Source organism: Coccinella septempunctata, chromosome 2 (genome assembly GCF_907165205.1).
Source record: "Coccinella septempunctata chromosome 2, icCocSept1.1, whole genome shotgun sequence".
Taxonomy (NCBI): Eukaryota; Metazoa; Arthropoda; class Insecta; order Coleoptera; family Coccinellidae; genus Coccinella; species Coccinella septempunctata.
This window is the reverse complement of record NC_058190.1, coordinates 1,768,839-1,790,053: the sequence shown is the minus strand read 5'-3', so window position 1 is coordinate 1,790,053 and position 21,215 is coordinate 1,768,839. Positions and strand designations below refer to the sequence as shown.

The 21,215-nt window shown below is 37.5% G+C and overlaps 3 protein-coding genes across 4 annotated transcripts; all 3 read left to right on the top strand.

The window, feature by feature from the left end:
- Positions 1 to 79: 79 nt before the first annotated feature.
- Positions 80 to 6,860, top strand: LOC123308716 (gastrula zinc finger protein xFG20-1-like). Its single transcript, XM_044891494.1, has 4 exons — positions 80 to 652; positions 731 to 1,987; positions 5,170 to 5,340; positions 5,404 to 6,860. Exons 1-4 carry the CDS (start codon positions 450 to 452, stop codon positions 6,689 to 6,691), a joined length of 2,919 nt encoding a protein of 972 aa, XP_044747429.1. The 5' UTR covers positions 80 to 449; the 3' UTR covers positions 6,692 to 6,860.
- A 2,713-nt stretch (positions 6,861 to 9,573) lies between these two features.
- On the top strand, positions 9,574 to 13,025 carry LOC123308333 (zinc finger autosomal protein-like). Of its 2 annotated transcripts, XM_044890948.1 has the most exons (6): positions 9,574 to 9,745; positions 9,861 to 10,256; positions 10,352 to 10,414; positions 10,478 to 10,564; positions 10,638 to 11,609; positions 11,685 to 13,025. In XM_044890948.1, exons 2-5 carry the CDS (start codon positions 9,863 to 9,865, stop codon positions 10,874 to 10,876), a joined length of 783 nt encoding a protein of 260 aa, XP_044746883.1. In that variant the 5' UTR covers positions 9,574 to 9,745; positions 9,861 to 9,862; the 3' UTR covers positions 10,877 to 11,609; positions 11,685 to 13,025. The 2 variants fall into 2 exon arrangements, with proteins under 2 accessions (XP_044746883.1, XP_044746882.1); XM_044890947.1 differs by lacking the exons at positions 9,574 to 9,745; positions 9,861 to 10,256; positions 10,352 to 10,414; positions 10,478 to 10,564 and having other exon boundaries at positions 10,992 to 11,609.
- Positions 13,026 to 16,264: 3,239 nt separating this feature from the next.
- LOC123308329 (rabankyrin-5-like) lies at positions 16,265 to 21,211 on the top strand. Its single transcript, XM_044890940.1, has 2 exons — positions 16,265 to 16,408; positions 16,541 to 21,211. The coding sequence occupies exon 2, from the start codon at positions 16,565 to 16,567 to the stop codon at positions 21,209 to 21,211; it is 4,647 nt and encodes a 1,548-aa protein (XP_044746875.1). The 5' UTR covers positions 16,265 to 16,408; positions 16,541 to 16,564.
- The last annotated feature ends 4 nt before the right edge of the window (positions 21,212 to 21,215 follow it).

Genomic DNA, 21,215 nt, shown 5'->3' with positions numbered 1-21,215 from the left:
ATGCTCTCTGAGCATGACCATACTCATACTCTACTCTCGGAGTAAGTTTATGAACACACCCCATATATTCTATGGTGTCAAGACTGTCAAGTGTTTTCAAAACATTCATATTTGACAATTATGTCAAATTTAGTAGGCAAAATTTCAATTTTCAAAAATTTAATTAATATCTATCTGTCCAGAGCAAAGATATATATTGAGTAATATTTTTGGTCCAGAGACAGTTATCTCTGCTCTGCTCCTAAACTACAAGCTTGCCGAAGTTGAGAATGGTACCAATCGATTTTTCATGAAAAACTGCATATGTAAAAAAAATTACCGTCAAAATTGGTCACTGTCCGTAAAGTAATGAGGAAAAAACTGAATGTGATTGAATGAAATAGTATTAGTGAAAAAAGAAGAGGTGCATATTGCCTATGATGAGTGAATATACATAATACATAACCAAAATGGAAGAAAGTAAATCGAATTCCTTATTTGGAGAAGTCTATGAAAACCAGTGTTCATTTGCCTCTTTTACAAAAGAAATGCCACAAGTAGATAAAGCGATTAATAACTCTGAACCGGCTCACTTACAGGAGTATGATTTCCATAAAAGTGGTGGTCTAGCTGACAGACATTGTGAAGAAGGGTTTCATATAACCAATGATGAGTAAGTATTCATATTTATATTGTTTTAAATTACCTCTTCCTCCTTTTTTAAGTCCTAAAAAAATTTAATTTATTTCAGTGTGAAGTTGGAAAAAGTAGGAAAAATTGATGTATTTGAACAATTTATAGATGATGAAGAAGTTCACGAAAAAGCAGAATATAAAGTCAATATTGAAGAAAGTACCTTCAATTGTTCAGTTACAGAAGTTAATGCTAATCAATTATGTTCTGCCCCTTTCAAGGAAGAAATATTAAATCCCCCAATGATTAATTCATCCCCTACATTAGATCAGCAGATGAATGACTCTGAACCAACTGACTTAAAACAATATATATGCCATAAAAGTCACATTGGGGATTATTCTGTAGAATATTATATCGAAGAACACATTCAAAATGAAAACACTTCTAGTCTTGAAAGCAACCAAGAAGTTCCCATAAAATTTGTTATTTTGAATACCAAAAAATACAAGTGTGACCTATGTGAGTTTGTTACCAATAAAAAAGACTACCTTGAAAAGCATGTTGATGATGTTCATTTAAATATGAAACACAAGCGTCAAATATGCAGATTCGTTTCAACTGGAAAATATTACATCAAGGAACATATGGAGGTTATCAGAGAATACGAGTGTGACCTCTGTGATTTTGGTTCCGATGATAATTCAAAACTTCAAAGGCACATAAAATCTTCACACTTGAAAAGGCAGGAATATAAATGTCATTTATGTGAATTTATTACAAGTGTAAAAAGTTCTCTTCGGAGGCATGTAGTCTATGTCCATTCAAATATCAAGAAACACAAGTGTGACTCATGCAGCTATGAAACAAGTATAAAAAATGACCTTCGAAAGCACATCGACTCCGTTCATTTAAATATCAGGAAACACAAGTGTCCCTTTTGTGACTATGCTGCAACTTATAATAAAACCCTTCAAATGCACATAAAAACTATTCATTTAAAAATTAAGGAACACAAGTGCCATCTGTGTGACTATGCTACAAATTTAAAAGCAAACCTTCAAACACATATCGATTCTGTTCATTTGAAAATGAAAAATCAGGAGTGTCACCTATGTGATTTTGTTACATATAGAAGAGAGGTCCTTAAAAGGCATGTAAACTCCGTTCATTTAAATATCAAGAAACACAAATGTCACTCGTGTGATTTTGCTGCGAATCAGAAACATACACTCAGTAGGCACATAAAATCGGTCCATTTAAAAATTAATGACCACAAATGTCGACTATGCGAGTATAAGACAAATAAGAAAGATAACCTGAAAAGACATATGAATTCTGTTCATAAATATCAAGAAACACAAGTGCCACCACTGCCACCTACATAAATTCATTGTGAGAATAGTAAACACTGAAAACTGTTAATTCGAAAATTTTGTTGAGGAAAAGGGTGGATCAGAAAATTATGGTGGTTGTGTGCCTGATATTAATCTTTTCAAATTCAAGTGTTAGAAAAATCCTATGTATTATAATTTTCAATAAAGGTTGAATGTTTTGTTTTAATTCCTTAAAAGGCATGTAAACTCCGTTCATTTAAATATCAAGAAACATAAATTTCACCTGTGTGAATTTGCTGCGAATCAGAAACCTACACTTAATATGCACCTTAAACTGGTTAATTTAAAAATTAATGACCACGTATCAACTTTGGGAGTACGAGACAAATAAGAAAGATAACCTGGAGAAGCATGTCTATTTTGTTCATCAATAACAAGAAATATCTTAAAACATGTTCACTTGGCTTGGAAAATAAAAGACATGTTTAGTACCTATTTGAAAAAAAATATGTATTTATTTATTGTATTGAAGTACATATTTGATATTTCAATATAATAATTTCATTAGAAATGTGAAAATATTTTTTGATGCTCATGCTCATAATGTTTTGAATTCACAGTGTAACGCCTTTTTCTTGGTGTACTCGAGCGCCAGCTATTCTTTGAAGGGAAAATAGCAAACCTACCCTGGTTGCTACTAGCCGAAGACAAGGTTCCTCGTCTGGGGTGTTAGCTACAACCAGTGAAAGTCAAAATCAACGTACACAAATTACATTTGTCGACTCGTACAAGGAAACACAAATGGCACTATTGTAAAATTCGTACAGTGAAAGACTCGAGATCAGTGAATTTACAGGGCAAAACGGACGGAATAAAACAGGATCCGATCTCAAACGTTATACGGGGTTTACGGACGTGTTCGCCAGCCAGAACCTAAGACACACACTTAACTGACAGGTATCGAACCTCAGCCAGGTTAGGGGATGGAACAAAACGGCACAGATTCACGACAGCTCACCCCTAAGTGCGTTCTTCACCCCCTGAGTATCCACGCCAGCGGGGTTCTTCGATAACAGCAGCGGTGAGCGTCGGACAAACGAGGAAGGAAAGAAGGTTAGCCACTCCAAAGTGCTTTCCGCTCCCCCTGAGTATCCACATTAGCGGGGTGCTTCGGCAGTAGGGGTGGAACTTAACCCGGGTTGGTAAGGGATGGAGGAAGTTTTTCGCCACACCAAAGTGCTTTCCGCACCCCCTGAGTATCCACACCAGCGGAGTGCTTCAGCAGTAGGGATGGAACTTAACCCGGGGTGGTAAGGGATGGAGGAATTTTTTTCGCCACTCCAAAGTGCTTTCCGCACCCCTTGAGTATCCACGCCAGCGGGTGCTTCAGCAGTAGGGATGGAACTTAACCCGGGGTGGTAAGGGATGGAGAAATTTTTTTCGCCACTCCAAAGTGCTTTCCGCACCCCCTGAGTATCCACGCCAGCGGGGTGCTTCGGCAGTAGGGGTGGAACTTGACCCGGGTTGGGAGGAGATGGAGGAATTTTTTTCGCCACTCCAAAGTGCTTTCCGCACCCCCTGAGTATCCACGCCAGCGGGGTGCTTCAGCAGTAGGGGTAGAACTTAACCCGGGGTGGTAAGGGATGGAGGAATTTTTTTCGCCACTCCAAAGTGCTTTCCGCACCCCCTGAGTATCCACACCAGCGGAGTGCTTCAGCAGTAGGGATGGAACTTAACCCGGGGTGGTAAGGGATGGAGGAATTTTTTTCGCCACTCCAAAGTGCTTTCCGCACCCCCTGAGTATCCACACCAGCGGAGTGCTTCAGCAGTAGGGATGGAACTTAACCCGGGGTGGTAAGGGATGGAGGAATTTTTTTCGACACTCCAAAGTGCTTTCCGCACCCCCTGAGTATCCACGCCAGCGGGGTGCTTCAGCAGTAGGGATGGAACTTAACCCGGGGTAGTAAGGGATGGAGGAATTTTTTTCGCCACTCCAAAGTGCTTTCCGCACCCCCTGAGTATCCACGCCAGCGGGTTGCTTCGGCAGTAGAGGTGGAACTTGACCCGGGTTGGTAGGGGATGGAGGAAGTTTTTCGCCACACCAAAGTGCTTTCCGCACCCCCTGAGTATCCACACCAGCGGAGTGCTTCAGCAGTAGGGATGGAACTTAACCCGGGGTGGTAAGGGATGGAGGAATTTTTTTCGCCACTCCAAAGTGCTTTCCGCACCCCCTGAGTATCCACACCAGCGGAGTGCTTCAGCAGTAGGGATGGAACTTAACCCGGGGTGGTAAGGGATGGAGGAATTTTTTTCGCCACACCAAAGTGCTTTCCGCACCCCCTGAGTATCCACGCCAGCGGGGTGCTTCGGCAGTAGGAGTGGAACTAAAACTAGGGAGTAAGGGATGAAGGAAGTTTTTTCGCCACTCCAAAGTGCCTTCTGCACCCCCTGAGTATACACGCCAGCGGGGTGCTTCAGGAGTAGGAGTGGAACTTAAACCGGGGTGTAAGGAATGACGGGAGGCTGAAGTTACAATGATATAAAAGAAAAAAAAATAGCGGAGTGTCGTCTTACCTATGGCTTCAGTTGGCCACTTGTACTCGTAAATTCCCAGCAACAAAAAAAAATATCACCCAATACCGTGAAGAACCAAGAAAACAAAATTATACTCTGAAACGTAAAAAAAAGTATTTATCCTATAGTGGTAAAAATTAAAGTGTATTACGATAAAAACCGACTCTCAATGACAAAATTGACTATTTCCAGTTATAATTGAGAAGTAATCACATCAGAAACAATCACTTGTATTTCGGATTAACCAAGTTTATTTCAGAAACCGTCAATTCTAATTCAGAACAGTCCTGACCCTATACACAATTGACTCGTACAAATATTTTAAAAGTAGATTCTTGAGGTCAAAAGAATTACTTTTTTCCTATACCATTTTTTCCTATTAAGGCCTGATTAAAAGATGCGTAGCCATTATTAAGTTTTTCATAATGGGCTGTGCCACGCCACCCCTGGAAAAACTGAATTCCTTTCAGAAAAACAATGAACTCTAAAAAAACATTTTTATTGGGTGCTGGCCAGACATAACTTGAAAGCAAAGAAGAAAAAGAATCTCATTAGTTGTCATAATGTTCTATGGTAACCAAAATGTAAACACAGAGAACACAAGAACATAGACAATGTCAATATTTGATGTTTTGTGGACAATGTGATTTGTGAATGTCTATGATGAAAACTTTTGCCTCTCTTACAAAAGAAATTTCACTTTGATAAATAATAAAATAATTCTGAACTGTCTCACTTGGAGTAGTATGAATGAATTCCATGAGAGTAGCATAGGTGATAGGCACTGTGAAGAAGGTTTTAAAATAACCGATAATGAGTAAGTGTTCCTATTATTATATTGTTTGCATTACCTTTTGGTTTTGCTGGGTATCTTTTTCAGTACAAAGTTGGAAGAAAAATTAAGAATTGACGTAATTGAACAATTCATAGATGAACAAGGAGTTCATGAAAGAAAAGAATATATAATAAAGAATGAAGAAAGTACATTAATTTGCTCAGTTCCAGAGGATAATGCCAATCAATTATTATCTGCCTCTCTTGAGAAGGAATTGCCTGAAATATTTGATTCACCGATGATTAATTCATCCACTGCATTAAATCCACTGTTAAATAACTCTGTACCAACTCTCTTAGAGCAAAGTTGTACAAGTCACATGGCAGATTATCCTTTCAGTGATAAAAATTATCCAGAAGAACACAAACAAAAAAATTATGCTTCTGGTCTTGAAGATCCCGAAGAAGTTCCTATAAAATTTGTTCTTATGAATATTGGGGAACACAAGTGTAACTTATGCGAGTATGTTACAAATAGAAAAGGCAACCTTAAAAACCATGTTGATGGTGTGCATTCAAATACCAAGAAATACGAGTGTCATCTATGTGAACATGTTGCAACTAGAATACAGAACATAAGGAGACATATCAACACTGTTCATTATTTGAATAACAAAAACCACAAGTGTGACCTCTGTAAATTTGCCTCTAATGATTCTTCGAAACTTCAAAAACACATCAAATCTGTTCATTTGAAAATTAAGGAACATAAATGTCAACTATGTGACTATGATACAAGTGAAAAAGGTGCTCTTCAGAGGCATGTGGACTTTGTGCATTTAAATATAAAGAAACACAGGTGCCACATATGTGACTATGCTGCAATTAGACAAAATGACCTTCAAAAGCATATAGACTGCGTTCATTTAAATATCAGGAAACACTTGTGTCACTTATGTGACTATGCCGGAAGTAATAATGAAACCCTTCAAATACACATAAAATCTACTCATTTAAAAATTAAGGAACACAAGTGTCATCTATGTGATTATGCTACAAATTCAAAAACCAACCTCCAAACACACATCAATTCTGTTCATTTAAATATAAAAAATCAGAAGTGTGAGTTTTGTGATTATGTTACATATCGAAAAGACGCCCTCAAGATACATAAAGACTCTGTTCATTTAAATATGAGGACACACAAATGTCACTTATGTGAATTTGCTGCAAATGTGAAACGTACACTTAATATGCACATAAAATCGGTCCATTTAAAAATTAATGATCACAAATGTCGACTGTGCGAGTATAAGACAAATAAGAAAGATAACCTGAAGAGGCATGTGAATTCTCTTCATAAACATCAAGAAATACAAGTGCCACCTACGTGAATTTATTGTGAGAATAGTAAACACGTGAAAACTGTTCATTCGAAAATTGTTGATAAGAAAAAGGGTGGATCAGAAAATTATGTTGGCTATGTGCCTGATATAAATTTTTTCAAAATCAAATGTTCGAAAAATCCTATGTATTATAATTTTCAATAAAGGTTAAATGTTTTGTTTTAATTTCTTATGACATATTGTAAGTTGTCAGCTTTATTCATTTATAATAATAAGGAAATTAAAAAGAATCACAGTTCAAAAAATCATACCTACATATGATTATTAAAAACAGGGTATGAATATAATAGTGAATAATAATAATAAGTAGATGAAGTGAAAGTTATTCGAAAATAAACTCAAATCTTATATTGAAGTGGAAAAAGTAAAAGTTATTTAAAACTTGATGTTTCAAGTCAAGAAAATACAGAAAATTATCTGACACTTAGCAGTTCAATCTTAAGGAGGGTAAAGGGGATATCTTTAATCCATTCAAGTCCTTTCTTGAGGGAGGGCAGGGAGAACACAAAAAACACTAATCAACACTAGGCCCCAGGATATTGTTCAGCTATTGTTATTAGAAGTTCCTCTAATATCTGGTGCCGTGGAAACTGGAGGAATTTGGATTCATCATTTGCCCCCACTTTAGATGTTCCATCTTCATTGATGCCTCCAACACCTATTTTATTCCGAATGAAATAGTTTTTGGACACTTCCTGACAGAGATTGTACCAGTCGGAAACTGTGGAACTGTTGGCACTCAACTCTGCTTCCCTGGCCACATACTCCTGAGGAGACTCATTAGCCCACCCATACATTATAATAAGAATTTGAGAAAGGGTTAAGTGACTTCCCTCAAACAAGGAACCCTTTCTCAAACTTCTTGTATGTCTACACCTCTTACACCCCCACTGATATCCATCAGTAACATTCCTTGAGTACCGAATAAAAGTCATTGGAATATTGCAGTCCTCACAATCTAAATTGTTTCTCAGTAGTTTCCTTCTGGCACACCACTTAATTCCCTCAAGGGAACTTGAAAATATTATTTTCCTGGTAATTATAGTGTCCTCTCGGATTGCACTCTCGCTCATTATTTCAGAAGGATCCACTATATGTGAGCCCATTTTGAATTAGAATTTATAAAACAAAAACTTCCACTTTCACACTAAATAACGAGACGTTGAGTTTAAATTTTATCCGGCACAGAAAAGAGTTAGGTTAGATCATTGAACTCTATGTTCCCATAGAGTTCAATGGATCCATTGAACTAAAGAAAGTTCAATGGTTAGATCATAGACTTAAGAAATAAAATTATTTTAGCCATATTTTCGCGATTAAAACGACTGAAGCCTCTTCAAGCGGTGCTATTCTATGAAACGGACTTATTGGACGAAATCCTCAAAATCCTCTTCAAAAATGATAATTACTGCATTAACTTCTTATTTCGAACTGTCAACACCATGTCGCTGCAATCTATATTTGAACTCCTGAACGATGAACATTATCGTCCATAAAAATGAAATTTTCAGCAATGTATGTGGCAAATGGCACTACATGCTCTTCAAGAATGTTCCTTATATACTTATCAGCATTCATAGCTCCATTATCAACGACCACTAGGTCTGTGCGAGCAGTCAAAGATATTCCACCCCATACCATAATCGATCCTCCCCCGAAACCAGTAGTATTCAGGAAATTGCACTGAGCATATCTTTCATGTGGACGTCTGTATACAAGGGAACGTCGATCACAATGGTAGAGGCAGAATCTAGACTCATCTGTGAAGAGAACTCTTTCCCAATCGGCCTCTTCCCAATGGATATGCTCTCTCGCAAAATCCAAACGCGCCCTTCGATGGGCTGGGGTAAGAGCTGGGCCTCTTGCCGCGACACAAGGCCTTAAATCATATTCTCTGAGGCGATTTCTTATTGTCTGAGTGCTAATTTGCACCTCATGAGTTTGCTCAAGCTGAATTTGAAGGAGGCGACCGGTTGCAAACCGTTGTCTCAACGAAGAAACACTCAAGTAACGTTGTTGAATGGCAGTTGTTACCCGTGGTCTACCCTGTCCTGGTCTTCGGACATTCATACCTGTCTCCCTGAATCGCTGCAACATTCTGGGTGTGTTCATAAGCTTACTCCGAGAGTAGAGTATGAGTATGGTCATGCTCAGAGAGCATACTCTGAGGAACTAAAAGTACGTTTGTGAACGTTCGGGTAATCAGAGCTTACTAAGAGCTTGCTCTGAGTAAGTTTGTGAACGCAACCTCTGGACACACTTGTATGGGAAACTCCAAACCTTTCTGCAATTCTTGTGTATGTCCACCCTTCTTCTCGCAAAACTACCTCTTGGGCACATTCCTCTTGGGTCAAATTGCGTGTTTCGCGTTGCATAGCGATCGAGCGTAGAAAATCAAACGAAAGAAAAACTATTGATCACCAGAATTGATCGAGAACAATTGATTTCAGAATGGACCCAATACATTCAAAATCATTTTTTTTTTATTCCTACTGGGAAAAAACAACTGTATTGAAGAAAACCGTTGAGAGTGGATAACATATGCATGCATAATTCTGATAAAAATAATTATCATTGAGAACACCTTCAGTTGTAGAATAAATTTGAGATTTCCATATTGTGCGTTAATTTTTTTGCGCAGTGTATTAACCTGGTTAACCTAACAAGAAAAGCAGAAGGAAGAAGATTTATCTTGAGTTAAGTAAACTTTCATTCTGTGTTGTTTGTCTATGGTTTTGTGCATTAAGCACATTGAACATAGAGAAAGTCTCTGCATTGAACTTTCTTTAGTTCAATGATTAAGCATTGAGTCATAGAGAAAGGGTGTCTCTGCATTGAGTGCACCACAGATTACAGAGTAGTGGAGTGCCAGAGACAACCTCTGCCAAAGATTTCTCCAGACTCTGATTTCTCTTTGATGAAACGCGCATTAACGTTATTATTTGTGTTCTATGATTAACAATTCAAAAGTTCGAAATATTTGAAATTTTAAAACGTGGTGAAATTTTATTTGCTTCACAAATCAAATATAAGTAAATAAGGGTAAGTAAATTATAAATATAAATTCTTCGGACATTCTTAGTTTGTTCTTGAAGGAACCTCATTTCTTCCCCATTTCGCAATTAAGGAAAGTAATCATTTATCATATTGTTTTCAGAAATGGATAATAAGAGCATATGCAATAAGCGAACAGCTAATTTCTCCAGCAGTGAAGAAAAATTGCTCATTTTCCTAATCAAAAAGTACGCGCTTGTTATTAGAAATAAAAAAACGGACAGCGTAAGCAATAAAAAAAAAACAGCTGCATGGGTGGAAATTGAAAAAGAGTTCAATGATGCTGGTGGTGAACCGTACAGAAGTTCATTGATTCTGAAAAACAAATATTTAAACTTGAAAAAAACGTCTCTACAAAAATTTGCCGAAGAAAAAAAGCAAACTTACTCTACAGGTGGTGGTCAATCTGTAAGAGATAATGAGATTGATGGCAGTATAGAAGAAATAATTGGTATTCGAATGACAGGCTCTGTTTCTGAATTTGATAACGATATCATAGGTATAGGTACATATAGTTATATCGGATAACTCAAACTTTCGTCTTATATTCTTGATAGTTGGGAATATTTTTGGCAATTACCATTTTTATTTCAGTTGAAGATTTATCTGATTATGAAGAAGACAAGATAAAAAGCCTTAGCAGTACCAATAGTTTAGGTAAGGTATAGTCATAGCAAACCATTTTTTACTACTAATAATTATTTTTATTTGCATCATTAGATGAAGGGGAGTCCTTTGTAATAAATGCAGAAGAAAGCCAGTGGTCGATAAACAACATTGAGATTCCTATAGATGTGAGGAAAAGAGGTATTTCTATCCTATGTATTTTTATGTTACCATTTCTTGAATTGACAAATAGTACATAAGTTTTTGTTTTCAGACATCACATCGAGGACCGAATGGTTACAGAAGAAACAGGATACCCTGACAATTCAACAGAAATGTTTAATCGATGAGTGCAATCAGAAATTGCAGCACCTCCAAGAGATACACGATCAGAAACTGAGGCACACTGAGGAGAGCCATAGGCAGAAAATTCGAATGGACCAGGAGGAACATGACATGAAAATGTCGATATTGAAATTGCAAAGGCAGAAGCTATTAAATGAATTATCTTAAATAATTGTTCATTGTTTTTTCATTAAAGAAGAAGAACTACTTTCTGTATGCTCTATGGTTAAGTAGATCGACTTTGAACTCTATGGTTCCCATAGAGTTCAATGTATATTATGTTCTGTGTGCTAACCTATCAGTTAAATTTTTATGGACTGAATGAGAAAATAAATAATCCAAGATTGATAATAACAATTATTTATTTATACCAACTGAAACTACCAGCCTTGCACAGTGGAGACTGATACCAATCTATCTCTCTTGAAAACTCCACGCATTAAAAAAAAAATACATAAATACAGTTCTAAATTTTCACTGGTTTTTTTTACGAGTAGAAAAATGAATATGGGTGAAATAAATGATAAGAGAAGAGGTACATATTACGTATAATGAGGGAATATACATATATATAATATTGAATTATATCATTGAGTATTAACCCTTCAATACTCAATGTATTATATACATGTTATATGTAAAGTTGGAAAAACATTTTATTGATGAAAACGGAATTTACTGATAACTAGATAACCGAAATGGAAGAAAGCAGAACGATTTCCTTAATTGGGGAAGTCCATGAAAACCAGTGTTTATATGCCTCTTCTACAAAAGAAATGCCACAAATCGTAGATACACTGATAAATAACAATGAAGTGGCTCATTTAGAGAAGTATGAATTCCATGAATATGACAGAGCTGATAGGCATTGTGAAAAGGGGTTTAATATAATCTATAATGAGTAAGTATTCATATTGTTTGCATCATCTCCTGCTCTACTTTCAGTTCGTTCTTGAAAAAATCAAATTTCTTTTAGTGCAAAGTGTGAAGATAAATTAGGAGTTGATGTATATGAACAATTTATAGATGAAAAAAAAGTTCACGAAAGAGCAGAGTATATAGTTAAGTCTGAAGAAAGTACCTCAAATTGCTCAGTTAAGGAAATTGATGCTAATCAATTATCGTCTGCCTCTTTCATTGAAGAAATGCCCAAAATTTTCGATCCACCAATGATTAATTCATCCACTGTATTTGAAAATCACATTCAACATGATAACGCTTCTAATCCGAAAGACATCAAGAAAGTTCCTAAAAAATTTGTTCCTTTGATTGTTGAGGTACACAAGTGTGACTTATGTGAGTTTGTTACAAAAAGAAAAAGCTACCTTAAAAGGCATGTTGACGGTGTTCATTCGAATATCAAGAAACATCAGTGTCATCTATGCGAATATGTTACCACTAGAAAACATAACATCAAGAGACATGTCAACACTGTTCATCTGAATAACAGAAAACACAAGTGTGACCTCTGTGAATTTGCCTCAGATGATACTTCGAAACTTCAACTACACATAAGGTCTGTTCATTTGAAAATTAAGGAACATAAATGTGATTTGTGTGAATTTATTACAAGTGAAAAAGGTACTCTTCAGAGGCATGTCGACATTGTGCATTTGAAAATCAGGAAATATAAGTGCCACTTTTGCGACTATGCCGCAAGTAGGAAAAATGACCTTCTAAAGCATATCGACTCAGTTCATTTGAATCTCAGAACAAGTATTTGTCACTTGTGTGACTATGCTGCTACTAGTACTAAAACCCTTCAAACGCACATAAAATCTATTCATTTGCGAATAAAAGAATACAAGTGCCATCTATGTGAATATGCCGCTAATTTGAAAGCAAACCTTCAAACACATATAGATTCTGTTCATTTCCATATTAAAAATCAGAAGTGTGAGTTGTGCAAGTATGTTACATATAGAAAAGGGGACCTTAAAATGCATGTCAACTCCGTACATTTGAATATCAAGAAACATAAATGCCACTTGTGTGAATTTGCTGCAGTTCGGAAACTTAGACTTGATATGCACATCAAAAAAGTCCATTTCAAAATTTATGACCAAAAGTGTCAACTGTGCGATTATAAGACAAATAAAAAAGATGACTTGAAGAAACATATGAATTCTGTTCATAAAAAACAAGAACCACGAGTGTCGTCTACATGAATTCGCTGTAAGAATAGTAACCTTGAAACACCTGTGAAAGTTGTTCATTCGAAAATTATTGTCAAGAAAAATTATGTTGGCTCTGTGCCTATTATTAATTTTCTCGAAATCGAATTTATTTTGAAGTTTTCAATAAAGGATAAATGCTTTGTATTTTCATTTTTTATCACATTTTGTAACGATCCTAGGTATCTGTTCTTTAGTGAACTGCTTTTGAGAAGGCGGACAGCATTCGAGAAGGCTCTAGAACACGAAAAAAATATAATGGAAAGAAATTAAGTGATGTGTAAATAATTTTGTCATAGTGCATTTTAACAACATTCAATGACTTATTTTGCAAGAATAATTGACTATTTTCATTACAATAAAGTTAGATTTTTGAATCGATAAAAGCTCGCTTAGTGTGCAGCCGGTTCAGGAGAAATATAAAATATAAAATCTTTTTGTGTGAAAAAAAGATATCTTTTTCAATGGAAAAATTAGGGATGAAAATTGGGCATTGTAAAATTCAAATTAACGGAATTCAAACAGGAAAAAGTCGTAGGACTTAATATATTTTAGCTACTCCTATTAAAATTATACAGGGCGAATCATTAACTCTTACGAATGTTTCAACAGTAGATTCTTGAGGTCGAAAGTAACATTTTTTCATATACCATTTTTTCCGATTCGGCCCTGATAAAAAAATATAGCCATTTTAAGTTTTCATACTTACCCAATTTATTCAAATGTCACAGATATTTTTTCATTTTTTAACATCAAACTATATCACCTTCAGAATAACAAGCTAGTCACACTACACAGCAATGGATCTTTTAATCAGAGTTGTATTCAGCCGAAAAACCCAATTTTCCAAATTACACAGATACTTTTTAATTTTTGAACATCAAATTACTCGAAACCGGCGCATTGTACAAGAAAATATGAAGAATACTTTTATTTTACAAAACCTTCAGATATTCACTAGATAATGTCCAACTTAGTTTCAAGAGTTGGGTTCTTTGAATTTTTTGGTATTTTTATTAGTAATGGTCATAATGAGAAAACTGCAAGATGTGGGTGATGTCTTGTGTTAAAAAAAAAATCAATCAAGTACATAAAAATATATATTCCGAAATTCATTCCATATTAGATAAAACCGTTTCTGAGATAGAACTAAAAATAACCTTTTTTATGGTCTTTCAACAGCCTGTATCTTTCAAACCAAGCCGATTCGGAAAAAATGGTAAAGGAAAAACGTGTTTCTTTTGACCTCAAGAATCTACTGTTGAAATATTTGTACGAGTCAAAGACTCACCCAGTATATACAGGGTGTTTCATAAGAAATTCCTTGAAAGATAATTTTTATGTAGTTGTTATTGCAGAATAGGCTGTAAATTTCCTGTACTGAATTCCAGACTAAATGACTACCAAAACTTTGGAGTGGCGAAAAACTTCCTTCATCTCTTACTCCCTAGTTTAAGTTCCACTCCTACTGCCGAAGCACCCCGCTGGCGTGGGTACTCAGGGGGTGCAGAACGCACTCTGGAGTGGCGAAAAACTTTCTTCATCCCTTACTTCCTAGTTTAAGTTCCACTCCTACTGCCGAAGCACCCCGCTGGTGTGGATACTCAGGAGGGTGCGGAACGTACTTTGAAGTGGCGAAAAACTTTCTTCATCCCTTACTCCCTAGTTTAAGTTCCACTCCTACTGCCGAAGCAACCCGCTGGCGTGGATACTCAGGGGGTGCAGAACGCACTTTGGAGTGGCGAAAAACTTTCTTCATCCCTTACTCCCTAGTTCAAGTTCCACTCCTATTGCCGAAGCACCTTGCTGGCGTGGGTACTCAGGGGGTGCAGAACGCACTTTGGAGTGGCTAAAAACTTCCTTCATCCCTTACTCCCTAGTTTAAGTTCCACTCCTACTGCCGAAGCACCTTGCTGGCGTGGGTACTCAGGGGGTGCAGAACGCACTTTGGAGTGGCGAAAAACTTCCTTCAATTCAATATTTTGGTATCCAAAAAATAAATAACATTTCGCAATTTTGTAAAATCAAGCAATACATAATTTTAATTGATTATAGAAATAGAAATATAAACAAAAACTCCCCATGTGTTCAAAAGCAAACAATTTCTTTTTCGGGGAATAAACAAAAATCTCGAAATACTCGAACTTTTTGCAATAACCAAAACAAACTCAGACGGAATGACGGAAATCAGCTGACTTGAGTTCTGTCACAGATTACAGATTTCTTTCATCCACATCCACTAGTTCTTAAACTCGCCACCAAACACTAGCGCCATTTCCGACGGGATTCCAAAAATACATAACCTTATTCCAAAAACGTGTCCCCCGTGTTGCCTAGCTATTCGGCAGTCTCTCTTTTCTCTTGTCTCTGTCTCTTTTCTCTTGTCTCTGCCTCGTTGGTTCAAGATTCTTGAAAAGATTTTGGGTGAGTTCAACCAATTATTCTCAGATTTCTTTCGAAAACTGTTAATTCGCCTTAACTCAAATTTCTGTAGTTTGCTTTAGTCTTCACATTTTTTGTTTTGAGTTTTGGGAATATGGTAGAAATGTAGGCAGGGGGTCCACCGAAACTAGCAAAATTTTGAAAGTGGTCCATGAGAGAAAAAAGTTTGGGAACCTCTGGTCTAACTGATCATGCGTATGGTCCGTATATACCATTGAACTCTATGGTTCCCATAGAGTTCAATGGTATATACACATTTGGTAACCGAATGTTACCAGAGCGGTTACTCTGGTGACAGAGTATTCAGGAATTCGACATATACGGACCACCCACTTACTAACCAGAAGAAACCAAAGTGTATATACGGACCATAGCCCATATCAGTCTAACATTTTGTGACACACAAATTTTTCGTGACGGTGATCTTTACGGTCAAAGATTATAGTCTATAGATTAAAGTCTATAATCTTTAATCGATTTCAAGCGAATAACCTGGTCATCAATGGTAATTACCAACGATAACCAACAATAACCAACAAGCGCTTTTGGTTATTATTAGTTATAATGTCGTGACGTCATGAAATAGCCCTTCAACGTCATCATTTTGGACCGCAGATAACCGGAGATAACCATACTCGAGAGCTGGGTTAAACTTCTGGTTATTGTAGTGAGGTTAGAAGTTGTGAAGGGATATAACCAAGGGCAAAATCAGCAATAACCGCGGTTATTACTGGTTATTCGCTTGAAATCGATTTTTGTTTACGTTTACGGTCACCCCTGTTTACAACCTAAGTGGGCGGTCCGTATATGTCGAATTCCTGACAATTTGGTTCAATATCAGTCACCAGAGTAACCGCTCTGGTAACTTTCGGTTACCAAATGTGTATATACGGACCATACGCAAAATTTATCTAGTGTTCTGTGGTTGACAATTAGTGATTTTTCTGTGGTTGTTGGGTTTCCCGCAGAAAAAATTTCCATTTTCTTATCCAAGGTTTTTGAGGAATCCCTTCTATTGATATTCAGTTATTGAAGCTTTTCGACAATTTAATGTATAGAATAGGTCAAAAAAACATATGAATAAGTAAGTCTCAAAGTTTGATAATATGATGAAAGCTTGGTATTCAATAACCCTGAAATTGCTTTCCTGGTTAATAATAAGGAAAATCGTAGAGATAAACTCTGGGATTTATATTTTCCTTGTTAACATTTTCAGACATCTGTAATACAACATCTCCCAATGGAAGTGAATAAATATAAACAGATTTATATAGCTGCTAGTAAGAACAATGTTAAGCAACTCAATTGTCTCCTGGAACAAGAAATCGAAGATGGTAATTTGGATGATTTACTTTCGAAGGTGTGTATGGAGTTGGAACTCAATCGTGTACACCTTTCCGATGATATTAAGCAAATTTTGGAGCGTAAATTGATGAGCCTACGTTTTTTCCACAAGCAGTCTAAGTTTTACTTGAATTCACAAGAGGTTCGTGATCACATACAATTTATGATACAACTTATAAATTCTTTGGAAACATGCAAAGATAAGGATGAATTGTTTATAGGAAATTTGACATTTATAGCTAAGCAAATTTTTACGCTTAAGAGATTACTTAAGTCGACTTATGATAGGCTTCCTTGGGAAGAAATTGAATTCTGTATATTGTCTTATATTAGAACTTTTAAGGATCAGAATGAAATTGCATTGTTTTCAAGAGCTATTCTTAGTAAAAGCAATTTAATTACGTATTTGGAAAGCTTTGGTAAACATCTCGAAAATTTACTGAATTATGTGTTGATTATGAGACCACAGGAACTCTCGAGACTCCCAAATTTGAAACGGGATGAAGTTGTCGAGGATATAATCGATAAATATCCTGAGTTCAAGTCTCTTTATGATGATCATGAAAGAATAAGAGACATTCATTCGCTCAACATTATGCTGAATTACGTGGAACTTGTCAGGTCTATTGGATTGGGAGAAAAGAATGGTATATTTATTTTGATGAGAGCTTTACAGGTAATAGGCGAACATTTGAAGAATACCCTGAAGTCTCCTAAATTGACCCAGACTATTATAAATTATCTATTCACCTTCTTCAGCCAGAGTACCAGAAACTTGGTCATCAAGTTGAGAAACACCTTGGCCCATCGGTGTCTTTCAAAACATGTAGAATTATTTGAGAACATTGAATCCAACTTTTTTAGTGGGATCAAAAACGATATTGAAAAACTTGGGGGACAGATTGGTTACATTTTGTCAAAGTACAAAATGAAAGTTGTCATAGAACTTGGTGATAAATTTTTGAACACAAATGATGAGAAAGTCATGAAAGAAGTGGCTTCGGTGATGAAAAATTTCGGAACTGGTAAGGTGCTCAGAGAAGACCTATCTGAGCTGAAGAACAACGATATCACTAGGTTAAAAGATCTCATAGACCAGTATCGTTGCAAAATTAAAGGTAAATGCGTCTATAGCGAAATACTTTTCGAAGCTATCGATCAATCTTTCAAAAATGTTCAGATAGGGGCACCTACAGATTATGGTTCAGCTTTGCTGCTTTTCCATAGTTTGTATGAAAAATTCTATATGATGATTGGAAGTTCACACAATAAATCAAGCTACATAAGTTCGATGAAATATAGTCTAAAGCACAATCTGAAAACTTTATCACCGCAAATAGAATCCTTCAAATTGTGTGAAACAGCTGAAATGATAATTTCAATCCACAGCTTGTCATCTGAATCTCAAGAAGATGAGGTGTGGGAGCTCTTTTATAAAATAATATACATTATAAAATTCGAAGTTAACAGCATCCAGTGGACTGAGAAGTTCGGGAGAAAAATAAAGAAAAGGGATATGGAAGTGGAGACATTCAATTCCGAGAATTCTGAGGAGGTGACAAAGATGAAGAAACAGGAGAAATTCAATCAGTTGAGGGAAATCTTTGACGGAGTCACTTACACCCAGTTCAAGAGTAATAAAAAGCTTCAAGCTGTTGTGGAAATATTTCTTTTAGATTTGATTCCGATGTTGAAATATGATCATTTCAAAGCGAAGTATTTTTTGAACGATAATTATCCATCCCTTACTGGTGTTGATCTGAGAAATCACTTGGCACATAATAATGTCATCGTGGAAGTCCTTCTGGATTCAACCTCAGCTATATTCCTCTTCGTTGAAAAACTATTAGAAGTTGAAGGAAAATCTGACGATTTAAACTTGACTGAAGTTCAGTATTTCAACTTATCTAGAATGAAGAACTCTTACGCGACAACTGTTGATATTTTAAATAGGAAACACAACATGTTCGTCGCCTTGAAGGAAAATAATTTCGACGCTTTCTCAGAATGCATCAAGGAAGGCGCAGATATCAGATCTAGGGACACGGATTTGTCCACATGTCTTCACTTCGCAATGAGAAGACCTAAAACGATCAAACTGACGAAGTTTCTTTTGAAGGAGGGTCTGTCCACTTTTAAAATGAAGAATTTGGAAAACCAGAGCCCTCTTCACATAGCGGTCACGAAAACGAACCTGGAAGTTGTAGAGTTTCTGCTCAAAAATTTTGACACTGACATCAATGAGATTGATTCTTTCCAGAGAACCCCAGCTCATCTGGCAGCCTTCTCCGGTAATGAGCACATTTTGAACAGTCTGTGGAACCACGGTGCCGATTTCACCAAGAAGGATTACTTGCATTTAACACCTTTGCAGTACGCGGCGCTTAGCGGTAAACCTTCCGCCGTCCAGTTCTTCTTCAATAAAGACCTCTTCTACAAATTAGACGAGGCTTTCGGTGGTTTCACAACTCTATACATCGCCGCAGAAGAAGGTTTGGTCGAAATTGTGAACTATCTGCTGTCGAAAAACGTGAAGGTTGACGCTAAAAACGACGTTGGTGTCACACCCGTCCAGCGAGCCGCCTTAAACGGCCATCTTGAAACTGTTAAGGCTCTGATACGAGCAGGCGCAGACGTGAATTCCTCAAACATGAACGGCAATTGCGCACTGGAATGGGCTTGCGAGACGGGCAGAGAAGAAATCGTCAAGGTACTTATACAGAACGGAGCTGACGTTAATGTAAGGGATTACGCAAATAATTTCGCGCCCATAAATTATTTGGCCAAGCACGGATATATCGGAATACTCAGAATATTCCTGGAGAACGGAGCGGACGTCAACGTTACAACTAAGGACGGTTTAACGCCCCTTTTGTACGCTGTCGAGGGTAGGCATTTGGAAATCGTGGATTTGTTGATGCAACAGGATGGCATAGAAGTGAATAGATCGAATATACACGGAACGACACCGTTGCACGGTGCTTCTATGAATGGAGACGTAGAAATTGTGAGGCTGTTGATTATGAAGGGCGCTGATTTAGATTGTAGAAATCTAGAAGGTATGACACCGCTTCACTTCGCTTGTAAGCATGGCCACGAAGCTGTCGTGGATCTGTTGATCGAGCACGGTGTATCGATTCATGCCGAGACTTCTATTAGGCAATGGCTTCCTTTACACATGGCCGCGGAGTCTGGAAATGAAAACATAATGATTAAATTGATCAGGAAGGGTTCTCAGATAAACGCCACCACGTCCAAAGGCGCCAACTGCCTCCACATAGCTGTCAGAAACGGGAGGAACATCCTGGACCTACTGATAAGGTTTGGGGTCGACATACACGCTAAAACTAAGGACCGTGGGTTCACCCCTCTGCATGAAGCAGTCATCGCTAATAGCCTCCAAATGGTGAAGTGTCTGTTAAACGCAGGAGCCCACATCGACGATCAAGATAACGCAGGTAACACGCCAATTCATTTGGCCATCGAAAGGGACAGCAACGAGATCTCGGTGTTCCTATTCAAAAACGGAGCGAGAATCGATTTGTCGAATAAAATGGATAAAACTCCTTTCCTATCGGCGGTGAAATATAACAGGGCGACCTTGATACAGATGTTCCTTTCGTCACGTTTGATCCAGGACGAGCTGATTTTCAAAGACATAAACAACGCTATTTTTGAAGGAAACACGAACGTTGTGAGGTTGTTACTGAAACACGCCCCTCATTTAGACTTGTCCGTATACTGGGATGAAGACCAAAATACGCCTCTTCATATTGCCTCTATGTTCGGAAGAGTGGATGTTGTGGAGATGCTGCTGGGTCGTGGCGTTGTCGTGGATTCGAAGAATGTGTACGGCATCACCCCTCTTTTTTCAGCGGCCTCGAGGGGGTTCGATGAAATCGTTGAAATGTTGTTGAAAAAAGGCGCCACGATCAACCCGCAAGACCGCGACGGCTCAACTCCTCTACACTTGGTTTCAGAAACCAACTACGAAAGAATGGTAGAGTTCCTTCTAAACCACGGCGCTGACGTCAACGTGTTAGATAACAAAAATAGGTTACCTATCGAGCTGGCCGTGTCCGAGGGTCGTATAACCTCTGTGAAATTGTTCCTGGAAAAGAATAAGAGCTTCTTGAACCGTCGAGTTAATCAGAATTTCTCTCTGTTGCACATCGCCACGCAGTTCGGTCACAAGGAGATTGTGAAGTTTTTGCTGGACGAAGGCGCCGATATGCACTTGACGAACGATAAGGGCTCCAAGGCCATTCACATCGCAGCCAGGGAAGGTTTCACCGATATAATCGATGTTTTCCTGGAGAAAGGTATGGATTTGGACGTTCGTGGTGCCGCCAACCAATCGATGTTACACTACGCGGCATCCACGGGTAGATTGGAAGTTGTTAAGTATCTAGTGGAGCGAGGCTGCGATGTCAACACCGTTAACGAAGGCGGAATATCGGCGTTAAATGTGGCGGCGAATCAGGGACACATGGAAGTCGTCAAGTATTTACTCAACAAAGGTGCTATCTACATAATGGTATAGTGGT